This window comes from Haemaphysalis longicornis, unplaced genomic scaffold (assembly GCF_048455015.1).
Source record: "Haemaphysalis longicornis isolate Haplotype H1 unplaced genomic scaffold, Haemaphysalis longicornis Haplotype H1 scaffold_10, whole genome shotgun sequence".
Taxonomy (NCBI): domain Eukaryota; kingdom Metazoa; phylum Arthropoda; class Arachnida; order Ixodida; family Ixodidae; genus Haemaphysalis; species Haemaphysalis longicornis.
The window spans coordinates 63,545,117-63,568,262 of NW_027526204.1; the positions used below are offsets into that span (position 1 = coordinate 63,545,117).

The 23,146-nt window shown below is 53.6% G+C and overlaps 1 protein-coding gene across 4 annotated transcripts in view; it reads right to left on the bottom strand.

Annotated features, from left to right (window-relative positions):
* LOC144158644 (uncharacterized) overlaps positions 1 to 23,146 on the bottom strand; it is a 60,736-nt gene that overhangs the window by 4,028 nt on the left and 33,562 nt on the right. Inside the window, exons 12-24 of one of the 4 annotated variants that reach the window (XM_077689678.1) lie at positions 21,095 to 21,437; positions 20,319 to 20,453; positions 19,680 to 20,050; positions 14,427 to 14,769; positions 12,791 to 13,003; positions 11,228 to 11,402; positions 10,034 to 10,335; positions 8,485 to 8,952; positions 7,608 to 7,835; positions 5,256 to 5,345; positions 3,109 to 3,295; positions 1,529 to 1,732; positions 1,107 to 1,231 (exon numbers count right to left, since the gene is read on the bottom strand). In XM_077689678.1, the coding sequence (XP_077545804.1) occupies positions 1,107 to 1,231; positions 1,529 to 1,732; positions 3,109 to 3,295; positions 5,256 to 5,345; positions 7,608 to 7,835; positions 8,485 to 8,952; positions 10,034 to 10,335; positions 11,228 to 11,402; positions 12,791 to 13,003; positions 14,427 to 14,769; positions 19,680 to 20,050; positions 20,319 to 20,453; positions 21,095 to 21,437 (3,184 nt within the window). Of the gene's footprint in view, positions 1 to 1,106; positions 1,232 to 1,528; positions 1,733 to 3,108; positions 3,296 to 5,243; positions 5,346 to 7,607; positions 7,836 to 8,484; positions 8,953 to 10,033; positions 10,336 to 11,227; positions 11,403 to 12,790; positions 13,004 to 14,426; positions 14,770 to 19,679; positions 20,051 to 20,318; positions 20,454 to 21,094; positions 21,438 to 23,146 lie in introns of all 4 variants that reach the window. The other 3 variants (XM_077689677.1, XM_077689679.1, XM_077689680.1) reach the window with 3 other exon arrangements.

The window sequence follows — 23,146 nt, forward strand, 5'->3', positions numbered from 1 at the left end:
GTGCGCTGAAATCTCGTACACATGTGCGTTTTTTTGCTTTTCGCCTCCATGAGAAACGTCGCCGCCGTGGCGGGTTCGTGCAACTGTACTCTCCACTCAATTATATGCGCTCAGGGATAGCGGGTTCCAAGATCCCCTGCATCAGAATGATGTGCAAAACCAGAATGGTGCCGGTGACTCACTGCTTCTGGGAACAAAGCATGAAGGACTCAACAGCTCGCCCCACTTGCACAAACATTAAAAATGACCCAAAGCCACAGGAGGCAGCTATCTTTATGCACTGTACGGATGAAGCCACTGTACACCACTACCTCACCAGCTGCCATCCTTTCCTGCGGCTACGAAACAGCGTGCGCAGGAATGTCTGCAAGTGCTCAACAACTGGCATGTCTCCGCAGTGCTGAGTGAGTGACCTCTGTGCCAATCAAAGGCCACAACTCTCGCAGATAGCAAGAACCTTCATTTCTGCCACAGTAACCGGTGAAACCCCCATTTTGTTTACCCTCACAGTTTCAGGTACCCGAGATTCTTGGTTGTTACCCAACCTCAAGGCTCGTATCACTGGGCCCATTATAATTTCACGAAGCCAAAGACGACGCAAGGCGCTTCACGAAATGAAGTTCACTGAAGTAAACTTGTGCTCGGCACTGAACTTAAAGAAAACACATGCACCAAACAAGCAGTCACTGAAGTGACGTGCAAACACAAAACGCTGGTGAAAAGACGGCTGCAAAGCTTGTCCTGTGAGCATTTATCTTCAAACGTAATTCTTTACGGAACTGTTGAATCAGATCGAGAACACTGGTGATCAAACATTCAAGACTCGTGACGACCGGGTGCAACGCTCTTCCAATCAGATAGATAGCCTGTCTGGCATAGAAAACAAAGAGATGGGGACAAGTGCTTTGCTTCAAACATACACCAGACAGCCAGGTGCACTCTGACACTTGGAGGAAAAAAAAGAGAGAGAGAGAGAGAGAGAGAGAGAGAGAGAGAGAGAGAGAGAGAGAGAGAGAGAGAGAGAGAGAGAGAGAGAGAGAGAGAGAGAGAGCATGGTTCGATGCATCACAGAAGAGGGAGAAAAAACAGTGAGCTCTCATTCCCACCTGCATTGGTGGCACAGGCAAATATCCGTGGGCGTAGGGCAGTCCCATCGGAGGAGGCGCTGCCATCAGGGGCGGCTGCTGCGGCGGTGGTGGTGGTGGCACGGGGCCACTGCTGCTCTCAGGCCCTGCACGCACCACCCGCAAACACACACACAGAAGCTCACGGGGGGCTGCCCGGCAAAGTTGCGGGCACACGCACACGCATGCGATTCTGGCTGCAAAAGGCTCACACTGCCACGAGGTGCTGGTCAGGCTCCCACAGTGCAAGAGTCGGATTGTCATGCACGGCCCATTAAGAACTCTCCGAGGACGGGGCTCACTTTCGAGTGCGGCACTCGGTCGCTTGGCCAGAGAGAGCTACCGCTACAGACCCTTCCTCCCCCAAGCGGAGGCGGCAGAAAAGGATGGGGGAGCGAGCTCACCCGCCGTGGCGGCCGGATGCCCGCTGCCCCGCTCGGTGTCCGAGTCGTCGTCCAGGAGCCCAAACTCCCGGCGCAGCCGCTGGCTCAGACGCTCGCGCTGGGGCCACGACTCGTCGTCCTCTGCGCCGCCACCTCGGGCCGAGGAGGGAGGAGGAGGGGGAGGCGGAGGGGGGGCACCTCCGGAGGGGACCCCGAGGAGGTCGGCTGCCCAAACGCACAGAAACGACAAGCGCAGTCAGAGCGAGCCTGGCGCAGAGGCAAGCAGCTTGCCAGTAACTTGCCTGCGCGTTTGAGCATTTGTCCAAGAGGACTGTGATTTGGGCGAGTTGGTGAACAATCAAAATTGAAAATCAGCGCGAAAAAAAAAAAAAAAAAAAAAAAAATGCAGCACAAAAAAAGGAACCGGTCCTGTCCTGTCTACTTCTCGTTCCTTTTTTTTTTTGTGCTGTGTTTTTCCCACGCTGATTGTGCACCCTCCCTGTGATGGGAACTACATGCGGGAAGCAAGGAGACAAAGCTGGAAATGTGCATCTGAACGGATCGGACACTAGGCTATTACGTTCGTGGGGTAGAATTTCAAGCTAGAGGAACTTTAGGCAGCGACCCTACCTGTGAGACGCACCACCGTCCATCCAGCCTGTGACCACATTATCCGCGATACAGCAGTGCCTACACGCGACAAGTACAGGATTATTGGACCTGACTCAAGCAAACAGCCCCCGACTCCTCTGTTGGCGCAACTGGCCACTGAAGGACTGGAGCATCCGATGGCAGTAGTGAGCACTGGCTACAGCAGCAGAATCCTAATCATACACATCAATCGTGGTAGCAAAAACAACACAGCAAAAGAAGACGCAAACTTATTCGCCTTACTTCCACAAGCCTCAAACGCCTAGAAAATGTGCCGACTCAGTGACTGCATAGCAGGGCTGCTCCATTGTAGGATTTTGTTACCCGCACAATAGTAAGTCAGTACACACTACCGCATGAGCCAAGTCTTCACACAGCTCCTTTTTTATCCACTACACCGACTGCACCTAGCTTTCAGAGGTTTCCCGTATACAGCGTTATGCCTGCAATGTAGTTGCCGTCCAAGTGTCTCCGAGAAAACTTCCTTCCCACTTGTTTGCCGGCCGTTGCTCATTATTTGTTCTGGTTTTGTGCTGCCTTCAGCTCTATCCTTGGATTGTAGGATTTTAATGCGCCGACGCAACGCAGGCAATAAGGTGTGCCGTTGTGGAGGACTCAAGATTACCTCTGACCACCTGGGGATATAATGCGCGCCGAAATCTCGTACACACGGGCACTTTTGGTTTTCGCCTCCACCAGCAAAGCGGCAACTGCCGCGGCCGGGAATCGAACCCGCATCCTAGTTCTCCGCCTTAGTTACCCACTAAGTCACCACAGTGGGTTCGACTATATCCTTACCCCAAGACCAGCCGAAGAGCTCAAGGTCAGTTTACCGTGAGGCAAACAGCCCTGCACCGATCGGGCAAGGACCGGCAACCCCTCGCACAGATCTTTCCTACCGAGGGGGATCCCACCCGAAAGCTGAACGCAGTGGAGGAGGCGGCGCTCACCCTTGATGGCGGGCAGTGCCAGGGCGTCCTGCAGGCCGAGGGCAGCCAGGCTGGGCACCTGGCTGGCCGCAGGGGTGGCCATCGCAGAGGACGAGGAGGGCGGGTGTGAGGGCGGCGCAGAGGAGGTGGAGGCGGCTCCCCCCCTGGCCGTCTCGCGCATGCGCTGCCTGTACTCGGACAGGCTCACCTGCAAGGGGGGAGGAGGAACAGCACACCCGAGTGCCCCACTGCCCACTGGAACGAAAGGGCACGCACACACCGCCACTGCGTGCGCCATGCTGCTAAAAGGGCCATGAAGACAAAACACAGCTTCGCTCTATACAAAAGAACTAGCTTCTGGGAACTCGCCGAGCTCCATTCAAGCCACCAAAGACGCTTTTAACCCAAAGAAACACAAAAAGTACTGAAAATAAATGGCAGCATCTCCACTCCGCGGATAATGGCGAGGCTGCGGAGTATGGGGACTCGAAATGACATCCGATTTGCGCCCCGACCGTCATTCGATTTGAGCCGTGAGTTGCACCCTGATTATTCGCTAAATGAAACTGCAACTCACGGCCCAAATAGAATTTCGCTTGATTTTAGCTTGTGCGCACAGATGGACGTGGACGGGCATTCGGAGATCGTAAGGTACTCCGCACCGTTACAGGCGAGGGAGTAAGCCGTTTGACTCTCGGGTACTAGCTCACGGTCGTAGCCCAATGGGTAAGACGACTGACACTAACTCTGTCTGGTCTACCAGACACAGGCTCGAATCCTGCCGGTGCCTGTTCGATTTTTTGCGATTGTAAATGCTACGCGCACGGACGCGGACGGACATTGTGCGGTCCTAAGGTACTCCGCACCTAAAACTTCCAAATTTCATGCAGCAGTGACGTCACGCAGGCCACCACTAGAAACCTATCGACATCAGTGTGTTAACTGCACGTTAGTATTCGAGCGATACAACCAAGTGCAACTGGAGGGCCCACTAGAATCGTCCCATCACGTTTCTCGGCATAGTTCAGCAACCGCCAATTGCACAAGCAAGATTCCGTGCCGTCGTGGAGAAGTCGCCCGAAAGTGTACGGGGAGTTGCCACGTTTTCACTAATACCTCACTTATTTGTTCGAAGATTGCGATAACATTGGCCTCACTTTTGATGGGGGCAAACCAGTCTTCCTAACAAATTGAACTTGTCTTCGTGGCCCCTTTAATGCTGGCCACACGGATGAATGTGGCTGGACAGGGGTGGCACAGCACAAAACTGTCTTTGCAGAAGCAATGTTCAATCCCTCTGCACACACACCACTGTATGCAGGCTCCGTCCACAACTTCGGACACTGATGATGCACTTCTCCCTTTCTCACAGCAGGTGCAACGGCGCCGCAGCACTTACTTGCCCCGTTTTCTCGCCCAGCCTACATTCCGGCCAACAGCGGCGTCTCGCCTAATCTGGCGGCGTACATTAGAAGGACGGTAAACTCAGTACCATCTAGTGTGAAATCTGCTGACAATGCAGCTGTAGCTCCCCTGTGTGAACTCTAACGTCACCGGGCGCTCGCCCGAGAAAGGCAGCGCCGCTGCCACGCAAATTGTACGGTTCGCGCAAAGCAATCGGCACCTGGACGTCAGCAGCAGGAGGAGAGCAACCCGCCCCTGCGAGACGACTGCGCCCTCTAACCGTGGGTCTGGGAAAACTGCCCCTACCCCTGCGTGACGCACGACCTACAGCAGACGGATGAAAAGGCTCCACCTACAAAAGCTCCGCTGTTAACAATGCCGGCAAGTGAAACCAAAAAATTCCCCCTTCAATGACTAAGCACCCCCTTCTTGCAGTGCTTCACTTCAGGCAGGGTCTGAATGCTTTTTCTTATTTTATGCGATTCCCATCATACACATACCGCGAAGCCCCACCGCATTCAGTCAAGACCACACCGCCATGTTCCCACCAACATGCCACTCGCCAAAGCCCAGCCCACTCGCAAGCCATTTCACGATGCACGCAACAGCAGCTGCGCACAGGGCGCAACGCCACGAAAGGTGGCCAGTCCTCCTCCCCCGCTTCAGCTCGTGGCAGCCCCAACGGAAGACAGTCGGCCAATCACCCCCAAATCACAAGGCCCATGCAGATGGTGACGCCTCCCCCCTCTCACCCGTTCTCTCACTTTTGCCGGCTCCTGTTCCCCCGCTTGCACCTCCGACGGATTGCCTGTCCTGAGCTGCTGCTGCTGCTGCGGGCACCACCGAAGTTCAACCTACAACGCGATGTCACGCCTGAGGCTGTAGCCGCCAGGGGGTCAGGGCGCCAGGGAGACCCCTCCCCCACAACCCCTTTCTCTCATCCTCGAGGGGGAGTGCTTCCACCACCCCTCCGGAGAGCACAAAACCTGCCCCCGACCCCCAAAACAGTGCCTTTCTGCAGGCCAGGTTGCAGATGCGGAGAGAGGCAGAGGTGTGAGGAGAGACAGAGAGAGAGAGTACAGTGGTAGTGGCTGCCCAGAGCAAAATGAAGGCCCAGCGTTTTGTGACCCAGCCCAGTGATCCAACCTGTTCGGTACAGCCATGTAAATTTTCAGGAGGCACGGGGAGATCTAAGCGCAAAAGGATGGAGCAAGATGTACATGCAGGCATTTGGCATCTACATTTTTCTGCAGCATTCGGTTTCAAGCTGAACAGTTATCACAGAGCACATTCAGGGCTCTGAAATGCTTTCAAGAGGGACCTTGGTACCACTTTTTTGGTACCTCCACGCCACTTCCAGAAAATGCGATGACACTTAGAAAGCTAGGCTAACGTAAACCATTTTGTTTTAAAACTGGTGCAATTTAGTTTTTTCAGACCAATATCACGAACTGTAATAATGTCACACGATAAAATACCAATACAGTCGAACACGGATATATCGAACACAGGTATATCGAATTATTGTCTATATCGAACTCATGAATTATCCCCTTGAAAATTCTGTGTAAAAGTATAGGAATTTGTACGTTTATATCGAACCGTATTTTTCCCGACATCGGGTATATCGAACGCCGCGGGAGCTGGTAGGTGCTCTTCGGCGGTCGCTGCACCCCCGATTGAGGTTGAGGAGGATGTGTAAAAATGGGCGGGCATGGCGAAGGTCGGGTACAGGAGGCGTCTCCTCGATAGGCTTTTGATGAACCTCCGCGTGGGCACCGAGCTTAAGGTTCACCTGCTGGGAGCCATACATATGATGACAAGCGCTTGGAACGGCGTGAAAGAGGAGACCGTGGCCAACTGCTTCCGGAAGTCAGGCTTTGTGACGGCCGAACTTTCCGAAGCTTGCGAAGATGGCGACTACGACGACGAGTGCATGGGCGACACGTTTCCTGAGTTGTCGTCCCTTTTCCCGGCTGCTGTTCCAGCCGGAGTGTCTGCCGACGACTTCGTGAACGCTGACACCAATGTTCGGGCTGTTTCGAGCCTCGGTGACGAAGATATTGTAGCTGCGGTCGCAGGAACCCGGGCCGATAGCACGAGTGGTGAAGATCGTCCGGACGAGGAGGCGGCTACACGATCGTACTCCGCGGGTGAAGTGGCCGCTGCGTTCAGCTTGATTCGCCGTTGTTGCGGCGACATGGAAGGAACTGGGCTGTCGCACCTGGACGGCCTCGAGAAGATTGAGACCAGCGTCTTTAATTTCATTTCCAGGACGAAGAAGCAGGCCAAGATCAGCGATTTTTTTTCACGGAAATAAAGCGTCCTGTTGCGTCGTGAGTGCGGAATTAGTTGTCATTCTTGAATGCGCCCATCGGTAAGTGATCGTTCGCCATAGGTGAGGTCTCAGAGCCCATATTTTTTATATCGAATTTTTCATATATCGAACTATTTCGTGATCCCCTTGGAGTTCGATATATCCGTGTTCGACTGTACAATGTTTCCCGCCACCATACTTATCTTCCTAGCAATGCAGGGAGCAAACATTTCGAAAGCGATCACAATTTGTAAAGAAATTGTTGTGAACAAAAAAAAAGTGAAACAACATTCAGAACCAATTTTAATTATGATTGAAAACAGTTCCATTGTGGGAGATTACTTTTGTCTCAGGATGTTCCATCTCGTCTCATGAAAATAGACTGACTCGAATGCTTTCGCACAACGCCACTACTACATTAATACCCTATGAATGCCTGCCCTGTCATCCGACTGCTACCACGTCTCCCAGAAGAGCACGGTTTCCACAGAATCCCTCATGTCAAAACATTGCTGTGCAGTGTTTCACCCAGTCACGAGATTGCCGAGAGCCTTCAAGTTCTAGGAAAATGTGTGCAGCCTTCAACTTCTAGGAAATGGTAGAGAAGAATGTGGTCAGTAATTTGGTTACGAGCAGCATGGATGAGGGCTAGTGATCCCTAAGACAGAGTGAGATTTCAAGGCATGGAAGCAGTTATCAAGCAAGAGGGGACTCTTTTTAGTAAGGGCAATGCAAAAAGGAAGATGAACGACAGCCAGGATGCTGTACAGTGCCATGCAAAAAAGAGGGCGGCACCCACCTTGCGCTTCTGCAGGCTGCTGGCCCTCCTGGCTGCGCCGGGCGAGAGCGGAGCCTGCGCTGCCCCCGACACAAAGGACGATGAAGACGACGAGTCCGACACATCCGGGCCGTCCGGTCGGCCCCAGTCCGCCCGTGGCTCTGGCTGCGGATCTGCTACTGCCTCAGCCACTGTACTGCCGGTCGAGTCACTCGCCCGCGCTGGCCGGCTGTCAGGCTCTTGTCGCAGCTGGGAAGGCAGGAATCGGAGAGAGAGCAGAGCTGCTGGGGACAGGCACCTCATTTCTGGCAAGCCAGAGCTGCCTTCCATTGCTTTTTTACTGTTCTTCTATCCGATGCACAAGAAGCAAATATGTTACGGGAAAAGCCTAGGCGGATTTCACTCCACGATTTTAACATGCACGGGCACCACTTGTCACGGCAGTACAAGCCGTTAGGGTGCCAACCCAATCCAGCCGATTCTGTGAAGGCTTTTTTGTGCTACCAACATTGTGGAGAACAATGTTGAGTAAAGTACACATCATATCATCTGAAACCACATTTCCGGGTAGGCACGCTGATGTTACAGTGGAACCCTGATAATACGACCTTCAACGAACTGTGCAAAAGTGTCGTATGATGGGGGTGCCACATGACCGGAATATGGGTAAATGCCGGCCTAGTAGACGGTTTCTCACGACAGGTGGGCTAAGAACTTATTTAAGCTACTACACTTAGCTCATTCTCGTGTAATTTGAGAGTCCCTAACTGAAATGTAACATGTCTAAAAATAAAATGGCTATTTTGTGCCTCCTCTCCACGGCGTCCGTCCCTCGCCATTTATAGCCTGCCAGTCCCGTGCGCTCCACTTGTCCGCTCTGCGTGATGGAACTGCCTACCGGTTTCTGAAAGGACGTCGCTGCCGACTCCTCGGATGGTGCCGGTGCATGCGGTGGCGGCCGCAGCTCGGACGGCGGCCGCTCTTCCGCCGGCTCCTCGTCGTCCTCGGGCTGGGGGCCCGGCAGGGGCTCGGGCAGCCGCAGGGTGGCCTTGGGGGGCCGCCCCTCCAGGGGCAGCCCCCGGCCGGCCAACTCCAGGGGCGAAGGCTGGCCGCTGGTGAGCGGGGGCAGCAGCCGGGGCCCCAGTGCCACCTCCGGGGGCGACGAGGGGGGCCCGTCCTCCCAGTCCACCGAGCCCTCGTCGTCCAGAGGGGTGGGAGGGTCGTCCAGCAGCGGGCTGCCTCCACCCTCCTCCTCGGGGGCACCACCCCCGCTGACGGCACAGACAAGGTCCGACACCCCCGCGTCGGCTAATGGTGGCGCCGGGGCAAGGGGTGGCTCTGTCACAGTTTCGGCCATCGGATATTCCTGCGGCGGGGGTAAGCGACACCTTAGCAGTCTGCACACGTACAGTTAAAGGAGCACTGACACGAAAATTTTATGTTGCACTTTTATTGCTTTTATCGATGCTTAATGGTCTGGCGAACCTGAAACAGCACTTCAAATACTTCAGCGCGCGATAGTTAATTACATTGAACGGCCTGAAAATCGTTGGTTTCAAATTCCCGCGCTTTCATCCCGAACGGCGCATATGACAGAATCCCGGCCTGACCTCACCGCTTTGTGCGGACGTCACCGGTGCCTGCTTGAGAGGGGTTGCTCCCGCTCGCCGCTCGTGGGGCCGCGCGCGTGAAGTGACGTCACGAGTTTTTGACGAGCGCTGTCGCGTCACTTCTTTTGGCTTCACGGGGTGATGTCACGCTGATGTCCATTTGCTGAGTGCCGCTCCACGCGCTGCTCCGTCGGCGCGATAAATGAGATTCAATTGAACTATGTTCTTCGCGTCGCAGGCCACTCATATTTCAGCCAGGGTATTCTGTTGACTGAAGGAAGCGAACTGTGCAATAATATTAGCGCCGAAAATTGGTGTCAGTGCTCCTTTAAGCCTCGTTACAAGAGAGAGTCAAGGAACGCAGGAAGCATGTCCCTCGTGACTAAGGTCTCTTGTATGCAATGTTGCTTACATGGTGAACATGTAAAAAACAATAAGACCACTCTTGTTCAAACGTCTGTTATAACCAAGCATTCCCCCTTAGGAGTGTCCCTTGTGACGAGTTTTCTTGTATTTCTGACTAGGGCACCCGTAGCAGTCGGTCACTACGAATCACAGCCCCTTGCCAGCACCCTGCACTACAAGCAGTTCACTGCCCCCAGCCAGGAGCTGGACAAACAACTGGCTTCTCCAGCGGACAAATGCACTGGTGTCTGTGCATTATTTTCGTCATCCTTGTCTTGACACTGATTTTCCTCATCATGCAACAGAACTGATGAGCTACGTTGACAGTTTAGTTAGTTTTATAAGGCAGCTGGACGCTCACTCAACTGGCGGCCGCCCAAAACACTCCGACCCCCTCAGAAGCCCTCCCCCCGTGAAGAGTGGTGCACTCACCGGGTGTTGTGGTGGTGGTGGCTGCGGCACCAGCAGCACGTGCTCCCCCGGCATGGCCGTGGTGGGTGAGACGGGCGGGTGCGGGGGCGTGGCCGCCACTGCCACGGCCATCTGCTGCTGCTGCTGCTGCATCTGCATCTGTAGCTGCTGTGCCTGGGAGGCCAGCAGCAGCAGGGGCGTCTGGAAGGAGAGCAGCGTTGCGGCCGCCTCCCCCGTCGCTGGCGACAGGCCCCCTGCCAGGGAGTCCAGCGAGCCCCGGGACTCCCGCACCAGCCGACGCTTCTTCAGGGGAGTCACCAGGTCTGCAGGAGGAGGGACGGGGGAAGGGTCTCTCTCTCCTCTCTCTCTCTCGCTTTCCCCGAGTCACACATCAACAAACCAGTCACTTAAAAATGCGGACCTCTTCAGTTATCTCTCTGAGACAGGGTCAGTATCCCTTCTAAGCAACGAAACATCTGGTAGTGACCCTCTGACCTTCAAGCTCCCTCAAGTTCAAGAAAGTTCCCCGTGCGGTTTTGTGGCACTGAAAGAACAACCACGGGCCACACTAATCCCGCTGACCTAAATGAATTTGCCGTGCCAGTGGAAGTGCTCATGACCGCGCTTCGGTTGCTGGCTAGAGCAGACGTCCAACAGCCTTTAGAGAGAGCAGTGCATCCCAATTGCCGCCACGCAGAGAAATACCATATGTACGCGCGTAAGGAACCCGCTGGCGTAATGACGTAATTTCAACTGATTAATTGATTGTAGGGTTTAACGCGCTGACGCAACGCAGGTGATGAGGTGCGCCGTAGTGGAGGGCTCCGGATTAATTTTGACCACCTGGGGATCTTTAACGACAATTTAAACTTCTAAAAGTCTGTTTCAACTTTTTCCCACATGATGACCCCCTCCCCACCCCCAAAGTTCACGCCAAATTTTCTTAAAAAAAAAAAAAAAAGAAAAAGTGGGTTTATTACGCGAGTAAACACGGTACTTTAAAACCCACTCTGGGGGGGGGCAACTTTGGAGCGCCATGCAATTGAAGCTTCGCTTCTCGCTTCACGAAGATCCCCACCTACTATACGAGGGATTTGTCAACTAGCAACAGGGCTGCCCATTCTCGCAATTGATTTGTTGGCCCTGAAAAGAAGAAGCCTCTCCCCGACCACGACCCGAGCAGAACAGACCGGCAGTCGATGCCCCACGACCCACCTGCGCCTCCTCCCGGAGGTGGCGATGACACAGAGTGGCAGCTGTCCTCCCCTCCTGCTCCTCCGGACATGAGCATCGCATCTTCCGCTGGCAGCTCCGATGAGGCACCCTCCACTAGGTGGCTCTCGTCGGGTGCCTCCTCCGTCGACTCAAACATGGCCTGCCGCAGCCAGCGCTGGACAAGAAGAGGAAAGGAATACCAGTCGGGAACGCTATAGAATCTTTCAGGCAACGCTCCGACAGAAATGGTTCTCACGATTTAACACACAGGAACTCAATTGATGGACACACATCCAACCATCGAGCCCTTCACTCCCTTCACCTTCCCCCTCCCTTCCCATTGCCCTCCCCGTCCTTCTCTTTTAGTCCCAGTGATTGATTGCACAGGTTAACGCGTCGACGCAACGCTAGACGGTGAGGCGCGCCGTAGTGGATTTCTCCGGATTAATTTTGACCGCCCGGGGATCCTTAAAAACATGTGGCGAAATCTCGTACAGACGGGTGTTTTTGCTTTCTGCCTCCATCAGAATACAATCCCAATGACAATTGTGTCATCACATGACGCCCTACCTCAGCGCTTACGGCTTCCCTCGCCATCGGCACCACACGACTCTTCCACGGTTGCGCTCCCGCCTCCTGAAAGAAGGGCTCGTGCAAGCAGGCACGGCCTCGTTAACGTTGAGAGATAACGTAGTCCATTTCACAAGCAACGAGCAGCAGCCCAGTGGCCCCCGACAATCCGCGACATTTTGCAGTGGTGGGCTGAAGAAAAAAAGGGGCAACGGGCGTCGGGGCATTGTGGTTCCACCTGCCCAGTGAGGGGCAGCCCCCGTTACAAGGCCTCAACGCCTACGGTCAATGCTCTTCAGCTGCCACCGAGTAGAATGTCATGGTACATTAAAGACACTCGCTCGTTGGCTGTCTTTGGGTCTCTCATTTTCTCACCCAAAACCGTTCCGAGAAGCTACTGGGCAGTGCAGAACTGCCCTCGCAATGGAAATTCTATGAGAAAATACCACACTGGAGTACCAATGCCACAGGCATTGGTACTCACTCCGGTGCACTGCGAACAGTCCACCGCCACTATCAACTGCTCTGGAGCTCCGCTCCTTTCATCACCGTCAAACCATGAAAGACAACGTTGCTCGGTCTTGGCAAGCACACAGAGGTTGCTTCGACCTCGACCAGTTCATGGCAACAAAGCCAATACAGTAAAACCTCGTCACAAGAGACACTCAAGGGACTCAAGAAATGTGTCTCTTGCAACCAAGGTCTCTTATATGCAATGTTGCTAACATGGCGGACCTATGAACACCAACCCAACCACTTTCATTCTTATAACCAAGTGTCTCTTGTAACGAGGTTTTACTGTACCACCAACCCTCAGCCGCCAAGATCCCTCATCTCGTTGGTGACAGTGCTGTGAGGCACTCCTTCTGAGCAGTCCAAAATGACTCGAGAGGATCTGTTCAGAGCCATTCAGCAATGCACATGCAGTTTGTTTACAGTTGAGGTGCGCCAGCCCCAGCCAGCCACTCCCCCCCCCCTCCCCCCATTGCCCACCTTCTTGGCCGATCCCCCTGTATTGGGGGTGGAGCTGGAGCAGCTGTGGCGGCGCAGGTGGGCCGCCGAGATGCCCCCGCCGTCCCGGGTGCAGCGCACGTACACGGGGCCCTCGGCCCCCGCCCCGGAGGAAGAGGACGCCTGGCCGGAGGTGGCCGGGCCCCCCTCCTGCTGCTGCTCCGCCTTCTCGTGGAGCCAGCCCTGCATCAGGAACTGCATGGCCGGGGGAGAGAGGGGAGGAGGGGCGTCACCCCACAGAACGGGAAATAACCAGGCACAGGAGTGCGAAATCACAATGCTGGTGTCCAACTGCTGAAAGGCTGCTCCCATTTTATCAAAACATCATCAATATTTTCAAATTTGTGTGTCTTCCTTAGTATGCATTTAGACGCCCTGTTATCACCCCTCCCTAGGGCTATTCTCCACTCTGGCCACACTTTTTCTCGTGAAGCATACTCAAAACCATTTTTGCACTATCTCGGTGCTCGCACCCTATTTGTTTGAACGGCCCCCACCCTTTCCTTCTTTTTGTTTTTGCTGTGCTTGGAACAGCTCGGGTCAACATCTTCCGTTGCACTATTTGCTTTTATCTCCTTTCCTCAACAGTGTTGCTAAAGCAATGTTTTTTATTTGTTACTGTGAAAATAAATTCAATGGGTATTGAAAAGGACACTGATACTCAGTTATGTACTCATGTTCTGCCTCAAATATTCCTGTGGTTTCTCTTGCCAAAAATAATGCGGACATGTATGGTCCATGATAGCATGTTCAGCAGTTCTGAACTGTCTTGCCTACCAATATTTTGCGTTCAAGAGAACTCTCCCGTTTTATCCATTGAGCCATTCGGCTGCAACACTGCATTTTCGACCTACCAAGTTAGCCGAAGTTTGCGCGCTAAAAGAGGGGACATGCACGGCAGGAGAGTACAAGAGGCACTTCCTCAAGAATATAGGCCATGACACTGAATGCAGCGTACGAAAAAGGAAGACGCGCAAGTGATGGGCACTTCTGTCTTGGCTTGAAACCACAAATAGTCTGCGGATAGTCTAATGATGCCCCATGTCATTAACTACACATGAAGAACGAACGCTGGACTGCTTCTCGGGGAGCCTGAGGAGAGTGAGAGACCATAGAGTTTCATACTAATATACACTAGAGGGAAATGTCGGCGCCATTGCCGCTAGCGACGTTCCTCGCCTACTTGGCTTACCTAGCCATATGGCTTCTTTTTTGTCTCGAAGCCAAAATGAACAAAAAAGGGTAACATTTTTTCCTTGTTCATCGTGCATGCAGCTTCTACATAATCACTGACAAATTAATCTTTGTGGAGGTTCAGTTTTATGATAACAAAACAAATTTGATGAGCCTTCTACAGTTATATTGCTCCTTTTTTGCAGCCAGAAACAACTTCTCAGCCTGTTCATGAGCCATGCCAAGGACAAGTGGAACGTTCCTGCCCCGTACATAACGGAACGCTCGCTGAAGCGCGGCTCCCATAGACAGTGGCGCCAGGTTTCCCTCTACTGTATATAAGTATGAAACTCGATGTGAGAGACTAAGTTGAAGACGCCCACAGTGTGTGCTACTACAGGACAGCTATGCCTCCTGTGTGACGAGGGAAGGAGAGGCCCCGTACCCGCTTGGACTTGGGCAGGGCGTACGACCGCTGTGAAGAGGAGGAGGCGTCCGGCTGCTGTCCCGGGGAGCAGCAACCCACCCCTGCCGGAGAGGACGCCCCACCCGCCCCCAGTGGGGAGGGCAGCAGGGCCTCGTAGGAGGAGGAGGCCGCCAGGGGCGGGTGGCCGCTGAGCTGCGGGGGCGGCGACGACGGGGGCAGGCCTGGCGGGAAGGCCACCCCCTCGGGGCAGCAGCCCATCCCTTCCAGGCCGCCCACCGTGGCCGCGGCCGCCAGCAGCAGCTCGGGCCCACCACTGTTGCTCCGCGTCCGGCGCCGGGACAGGGTGCTCCTCCGGCGCTTCCTGCAGGGGCACCACAGAAGGGGCCACGAGGGCACCGCCATTTTAACACGGAAGTGTTTTATTCCCGGATACGCGAAGATTTCGCTGACGTCATATCCGTCACGGAAGCGACGCCAGTACAACGAAGGAAGCGGCCTGTAAAGGGTGCACCCCTGCACACAGGGTCTTCTTGCGGGGAAGCAACCTTTAGTACTAAAAGAGTACGTTATACTTCGAGTTGTTCGTTTTCAAGTTTTATATTTTAACACGAAAGTGTTTTACGCTGGAATACACCAAGATTTCACTGCCGTCATATCCGTCACGGAAACGACGCGAGTACACCTTTGCAGAAGCGACATGCCAGCAGGATGTCGCTCGCCAAGCACACCCACAAGACAGTTGCTGACCCACAAATAATCCTCAGCTGCAGATTTCGCTGCACATTTCACTTTCATGTTTTACCAATTCCTATGACAGAGGAATCAACCACAGTTTTTTTCAGACACTAGTGACTGACTGCTGCTGCTGCAGTCGGGCATTCCTTTTTTACTTCTCCATTTGCGTTGCACGGATACCCGATGCCACGAATACCCGATCGCCGTCGACTCTGGCCGCCATTTCGAATACTGCAACCGGATGTTTACATGTTAGGGCAGCTTCAGGTAAAGCAATCGTCGCCGCTCTTGTTGTTTTTGACAGCGCCTCCGTTAACTCAAAACCAAAAGTGGTGCTGGCCTATTTTAATGCAGCTGGTGTGTTTATTGCATGTTTTTTTTTCTTTTAGACCACAGTTGATAGCGCAGGCCCATGCACGGCAACTGTAGTGCAGGCTTTCCTTCTGCTACGTATTCACGCTTCGCGCTCCCGATGTGCTTCCAAAGAAGCGCCTCTTTGTGATCCACAATAGACCCTATGCGAAATTGCTTGGTGATCTAGCAACACTGATGTAAACGAGACCGTCGGCCATATTGGTACGGGCGCCGATCGGGAAGTCTCGGATTGTTTACTGTGGAAGAGTAGGTGACGGTAACGCAGTATGGCTCAAACTGGACGGTGTTTTCCGGCTCTCGACCGCGGATTGTGGGCGAAGGACTTGTCTGCGCGGCGGACTGTGCGCGGCGGACTGCGCGGCGGACTCATACCACTCGGGGTGCCGCGCCAAAGACCCATCCGAGCGGCAGCGGAGCAGGGCATGCCGCCTAGCCACCGAGGCACATTGCTCGCCTTCATCGGTGCGGACAAACACGTGCGACTCGCCGTAAGTAAATCCTTCTTTGTTTTTTTCCTTGACGCGAGTTAACCGGTATGAGCATTTGTAGAGCACTTTGTTCACCGTTGTTTACCACGCAAATGCGTAGCGGCGACCCTGTTGCAGTAACCCTGAAAGAGGAGAGCGACAATCGCCAGACCGTACCGCTAGTGGGTGGATTAGGTATTTTCAAATGCTGTACATGGAATTTACGGGGTGATTTTTGGCGAAGATGTTTACGCAAAGGTTGCGGCCGTTTCCCGTGATGGTCGTCCGCCCGCGCGTTTGCCGCAAAGCAATCGTGCCTTGCGGCGAAGTCAACTACAAAAGCGCACATACGCCTTGAATTTTCTTTTTTTGTGTGTTTTCATTATTTATTGCGCATGTTCTGCGCACAAATCTGTTTGTGTGTCTTTCTTCTCCTTTTTTGGCGGTGGGGTGGTTGTGTTTGTTTCTAAAGCGCATGTTTTTGGTGTGCACGAATAGATAATACAGTAAATCCTCGTTAGCTCGAACTCACTGAACTAGAAGATTTTTTTTTAATTCGATGGGTCATCGGTATAGCCCGATTGTTTACCTGTTTATCTCGAAAGATTCTGGAAGTGAGTTCCAGATAATCATATTATTGCTTGCTTAAGTTATGACGAACACGATTATGCGGGTACTGGTATCATTACCCACGCTGAGGTTTTTAAATGTTAAACTTCCTTCTCTTGAAAAATGCATTAACAAAGCATGCAGAGATACTTGCACTCATGAACTTGACAAACAATTTTGACATCATTGCTGTTTGAGTTGTAGATTATTGCCCTTGCCACAGTGTTAAGCAAGACACAAAATCTGGTCATTTTGAGTCTGTTCCTTGCGGCCACTTCTTTCTGCTCTGTCCCTTTACCATAAACTGTAGCGGACTAGTCCTGTTCTTCCTTGAGTGTTATTTACTGATACTCTCTCTGTTCTTGCAGGTTGGGCCTCATCCACGGGCTCAGCAGCTGCTTTCGCTCCCAGAAGAAAAGTGGCCGGCTCTATGTTGTGTGCCTCACCTTTGAGACGGACAGTGGGGCGATTGGGGATGGCATCGTGCGAGTGCCCGGCGGGTTGCAGTAGAGCATGGAGTCACATCCTGGCTGCTGTGCACCTACTCGCCCTCTTGCAAGCCGAAGGTTTTAAGAGGCGCCACCGGAGCTTGCGTGCACTGAGCTGCCACAACAGTGGGGACGTCCGAGACAGCAGGGCATCAAGCCAGCGAGTGTCCAAAACATTCACTGGAGAAGCCCGCAACAAAATGGCCCCTCCCTTCCCTTGCCAATGCGTCTGTTCGATGCGCGTCAAGTACAGGAGCAATGCGAGCAGTAACAAAGTGCGGTGGAGGCGCTTGGGAGAAAACTTGGTAGCCTTGGGAATGAGTTTTTTGCCCCAGTTGTGCTGGCCTCCCGCTCCTCCCCCCCCCCCCCCTTCCCCCCCCAGTGACAGAAACAAGGACTGGCATGGCACCTGAAGGGTCACCTATGAGCTACCAGCAAGCATTCATGCCAAATTTCGCCGTGGTCATCTCGCGATCACGCAGTGGCCGGGGAAGGGTCACCTATGAGCTACCAGCAAGCATTCATGCCAAATTTCGCCGTGGTCATCTCGCGATCACGCAGTGGCCGGGCAACGTCGTGTTTACTAGACCGCGATATGCAGGGGTGCGCGAATGCTTCTTTTTGTTCCATTTATATCCACAGTTTGCTATACTGCACGCGCTATAAATCAGCGAAGTAGTTTAATTTACTGGGATTTTCACTGTGGATACAAAAAACGCAAAAGCACTCAAGCTGATGCGCGGCGGCCTGATGCAACTGTGGCCGTTTTCTTTTTTCTTTTTGAATAAAGCTTGAAAATTGTCTCAGCTACCTACATCAATGGCCACTATCATTACGTCGGAGGCATGCATGCAGCATGTGACAAACTAGAGGAGTGAGTGTGTATTTTAGTCGCAAAATATTCGACAGTAAATACATCGTTGCTGGAACGACAATGGGCACCAAGTTAACTTGACGTAACAACAAACCTTTCGGCCCGGCAAATAGGGAACCAAGTGCAAAAGCTCGAATTTTCCAACGTTAGATCATCATAAAACAGTGTTCGCCACTTCTGCAACGACGCGCGGCTAAATGCAACGTAAAAAAGAAACCAACAACACACTCCCATACCGTGCGCGCCCGCCACAGAGGAAATTTTCAACCGCGCCGTGACGGCGTACTGCGGCAAGAAAAGTTTGTTTACAGCCCTAGGTAAGATAAAGGCTCGTGTAGGGACTAAGCGGCACCGTTTAACAATGCAATGAAGCGGGCCCAGAGCCACAGCAACGAGAAAAGAAACAGCCTAATTTTGGCAACGTGTGGTACTGTTTTCCCGGTCGAGTGCCGCTGTCAGTCGCGTGAATAGGCGGCGCACGCTCAGGCTTCATTTATAATACAAAGGCTGCACAACAGAACTCCAACGCAGCTGTAATTTTCATACGGACAGCGACTACGGAACCCCGCGCTTAGCGAACCAACGACAAATATTCGCTCCAAGCGCACCGCGCCCAGCGTGTCACAAAGGTTGCTCGCGCCGGCACAGTTCGCGCCACAAAGTTCGTTTAAAAGCGTGGAACTTCACGTACCTTTTCTTCATTTGAACTGGTATTTCCGCATTGCGTGCTCTGCGGCACGAAGCAATGCTCCGGCATTGTAGTCCATCACCAAGAGCGGTCAATGCCCGCCTTCTGTTTTGCTAATTGGTTTCGGTTTCAAACGACCGCACCAAAATGGCGGACCTAGTTACCGGAGTCGACGTGAGATGGCGGGGCGCATTTTGCATAGGGTCTATTGTGGTTGTGCTGTATTTTCATGTCCTATTGTTCATGCCTCCAAAGTGCTCGCTTCTGAGTTGCGAGGCGCTGTCTAGACTTTACGTATGACTGCCATACAGCAATTCTAATGCAAGTAGATTTTTTTTCCCTTCAAATGTGCATTGCGCCCACTCCGGATGCAACTGAACTGCTGCGAATGAGAGTGAAAAAGTGCATTCTTTGGGTTGAGACTCCTGAACATGCGAAGTAGCTTTTGTTTTTGCACAAAATGTAATAAAAAATCGAGGCCTGTAAAAAATTTTTTTTAAAAATTTGATATTACATTTGAGATTCAAAAGTTACTACAGTAGAACCTCGCTGATGTTAAAAAAAAAAAGCGAGAGAAGAACATACTATTTGGAAAAATGTATGACTCAACACAGAAAAAAAAAAAAAAATAAAACACATAGAGCCAAACATCCCATTGAGAGCAAGACCTCCTTTTCTAAACATTGCAGACTTCTGTCCGCACTGGGATAGTCCTTTGCACGAAAGTAACTCCACACCCCTCCCAAGCTACGACCAGGACTTTGCGAGCGACTCCAGGCTGCACCCCAAAACTCTTAAAACCACAAAGAAAAGCCTGTCCCATATGCAACTGTTTTAATATGGACCTAGTTCCACCTTCTGAACTGTGCACTCGGTGCACATAATGCTTGAACTGCACACACCGGCTGCTTCTCTCCTTATTAAGGGGAGAGGGCGGCAGTGCCGAGCCTCCCAGTATCTGGACCACCCCTACTGGGCCGTAGCTACCCCAGCAACTGCAGCACAAACGGACTTGTCGCAAGCGGGCTGCCTCACCCCTTGCGGCTGGCCGCCCTCTGCTGCTGGTGGGCAGCAGCTGTGGCCGACCGGGAGCGCTGGTCCCCCTCTTCCGGCAGCCCCCTGCTGGACTCGGCCTCCGGCGGCAGCGTGGTGGCCGTGGGGGTGGGGGTGGCCAGCTGCAGCGGCGGAGGCGGCAGCGCCTGCGAGCCGTCCTCGGAGTGCTCCTCCGAGTGCTCCAGCTTCACCGCGGTGGTGGTGGCGGTGGTGGCGGAGGCCTCGTCCGGGTGGGCGTGCCGGTGGTGGTGCTGCTGGGCCATGCGCTCCAGGGCCTGCTGCCGCCGCTTCTCCGTCCGCTCCATCTTCTCAAAGGCACGCATGATGGCGTCGATCTTGCGCTCCTCCCGCGTCTGCACACACGGGCCGAGAGAGAGCACTCGTCAGGGAGGCTGGAGAGGCCCGGCCACAACCCCTGCCCAGCTGGAGGCCAGGGCTTCACCCCTACCACCCTCACACACTCTGGGCTAGGTACAGTGGTACTCGGTTAGCGGTACAAGCAAAACAAGGTGCAAGCAAGGGCACACGGATGCACGCCCCCGAAGACAGGTTGCGCCTTCCGATTCGACACACAAACAGTGCCCTGCTGCCGCCCTGCGGGAGCAGTGCTCCCCCACTCACCATCTTGCGCCTGCGGGCGCCCTGGGCAGGTCCTGGCGGATCCCCGTCGGGGTCGTCCCCATCATTGCCTCCTGGCAGCATGCCCTCGGGGCCCCCCCTGGAGTCGGGGGACGCCAGCTGCGAGGGGCTGCCATCCTGCAGCCACGCAGAGGGGGGGAGAGAGGGAGGAGGACACGTCAGCCACACAGTCTCTCGCGCTCACACAAGCAAGACCATCCCGCGCGGCTCGTGCCAAGCAGGCCAATGCCACCTAGTGGAAGCCATGCACACTACAGTTTGCACTCATTACAATGAAGAAAAAAAAAAACCTGTCTGAGGTCTGCAGTATTCAAACGGAGGAGAAGGGGGGCGCTGCTTCCCTTCTCTCTATGCCCCACACTTTCCTTTCTGTGCACAGATGGGGTCCAGACAGCACCACCCAACTGGAATAACAAGTGGGAGGCCCCTTCAACATAATAAGTACACCCCCTCACCATAGACTGAACTCCTTGCCTTCCTCCCCCCAGAAAACATGCTCTGCAGTGAATCTTCCCCACCAACGGTCATGAAGTGACTGTCACAGTGAAGGGACAGAGCAACCGGCACTCGCAATTCAACCACCACACCACTGAAAGTGTGCCTATCCCCTCCACCGTATGAAGCAAGAGCCAGCTTTTGATGCGGGCCAAAGCCAGTCTCTGCCACTTTGGTGCTCATTCGTTCCCTCACTCCGCAGGGCAACTACTGCGCACACTGCTCCCCCCACGCCCTCGTGGAGAGGGAAGAAATCCACCCACCGGGTGGTCGTTGGAAGAAGTGGTGGCCTCGGCGCACACAGTCGGCTGGTTCTCGTCCTTGGTGTTGTCCAGGGAGGTGGGCCCGCTCGTCGTCACCTCCTCCTCCTCCTCCACCTCGTCCTCGTCGGCCGGCACAGCAGCAGGGGGCATCGCGAGGCCGGAGGTGCAGGAGGACAACGAACGGGTGGGCAGCGGTGGCGACGGCTGCTCCACGGCCGGCGGCGCTGCCACCACCATCACCTCATCCTTGACCTCCGCCTTGACCTCGGGGACCACAGGGGGCAGGACGCCGTGGCTGCCGCTGCCACTGCTCATGCGGCGGCCACGCCGCTTCCGCTCCGGCCTGCGGAGGGGGCGAGATGCAGACCTCTGTGAAGCCCTCGGGGAAATTACACGGACACTCAAGTGACTTGCAAAAATTGGGGGATTGCACAAATTGAAGTCTGGAGTGCCTAGGCCACGCTTCGACCACTCTCGGTGCGTTTACGCAACTTTCGTAGAAAAATCAATCCGAAAGGGCTGCCCTCCTCTCTGCATCCTCCTTGTTGATTTCCTCTGGTGTTAGTGTGCGGCCCGCCGACCCTCGCACAGAATCAGTTAGCTGGCTGCCGTCAGGTTGTTGCAATTCGTTCGCTCAGTTGACACTAAGCCACGAAATGATTTATGCCTTCAGTTTTGTTTGTTCAGTTCAGTTTTTTCCCAGACGGCGAAAACCTCGGCTGGTCTGGGCGCGCGCGTGCGCTCGCTCGCGCGCGCTTCCAGAGAGGCAGCGATACGGCAAGAATGGTGACGTCATGTTATACATGCTGTCATGGCGGCCGCTCGGCGTTTTTCAGTCGAAACCGAAACTGGCACGAATAAACGACGCCGTAAATGAATGTTTACGCTGCGCTCGACCGTCTAATCTGTCATTCTATGATTAGGGGGCTGGTAGGCACGCATAGCAGCGAAAAAAACGTAACATAAAAATTTCGTGTCAGTACTCCTTTAAGGAAGTCTATGAAGTCCAAGTAGCTCCACACAAGCGCACATGTGATTCTTCACTGACTGGCACGCCACTAGAAAAATCCAAGGCAAATTAAAGGTGGGAGAAGAGTCAGCGAACTTAGAAATATAGGTACTAAGAGTCAGCGAAGACCACTTTGAAAGAATACAAAGTGAAGTTCCTTGGTTTCGTAATGTGCATCACATTAGAGTTCAACGATCCTACCTGCTAGCTGTCACTCTTTCAGGCTGCCATGTGCTATCACCTATAGAACTGTGCAGCGGTACGGAACTGTGTTCCTTACTACTTGTCACTGTCTTTGGAAAGAGTCCAGATGAGATTTGTTCGAATCTATTATGATGGTTGTGGAGTGGGTCACACTCGGACAATCCTCCACACGCCGCTGTCCTCTGTACTGCATTGGCAGGCAAGACACAAAGGCAACCAAAGCAAACTTCCAACGGGGTTTATTCTCAAAACAACCCAAGCACCCCCATCTGCAACATCCTCAACAGGTGCGCGTTGCTTGAGTGGCTGGAGTCGTTCAACCCCTGGTGCTACACGTGGACAATCTCTCTGCTGCCGCACGCGGCGATGTCCGGATCTAGTTTCTTTCGTGATGGCGCATCTCTTGAGCTCACCGCTCCCGTGCACCCAACTGAACCCCGCTGTTGTCAATGAAGAGCCACGCCATCTTTCAGGAGCGTCGCAGGTGCATAGTCTGCTATCCGTGTACCAAGTCGAGATTACGGGTTTCCGAAGTTTCCACACGGATCATTTGCCACGAGAATATGTTACACATGACAGAATACTTTACCACATTGAATTAGGCACACTGAGTGGCAGAACAATTCTCCTTGATATGTGCCTTCTCCAACCGTGCCGATTTGCACGCTCCCATCAACTATCTTATCCCTGTACGATGTCGTTCCTCGCCACAGTTTTCCCGTCATTTATAGTAAAAGTTCTGTCCAGAGAGCCCACCTCCTGACAGTTACAGCCCTTTTCCGAACTGTAAAAAGGATGTGTTCAAAGCCCGAGTGTATTCTTTGGTGTTGTTGAGTCTT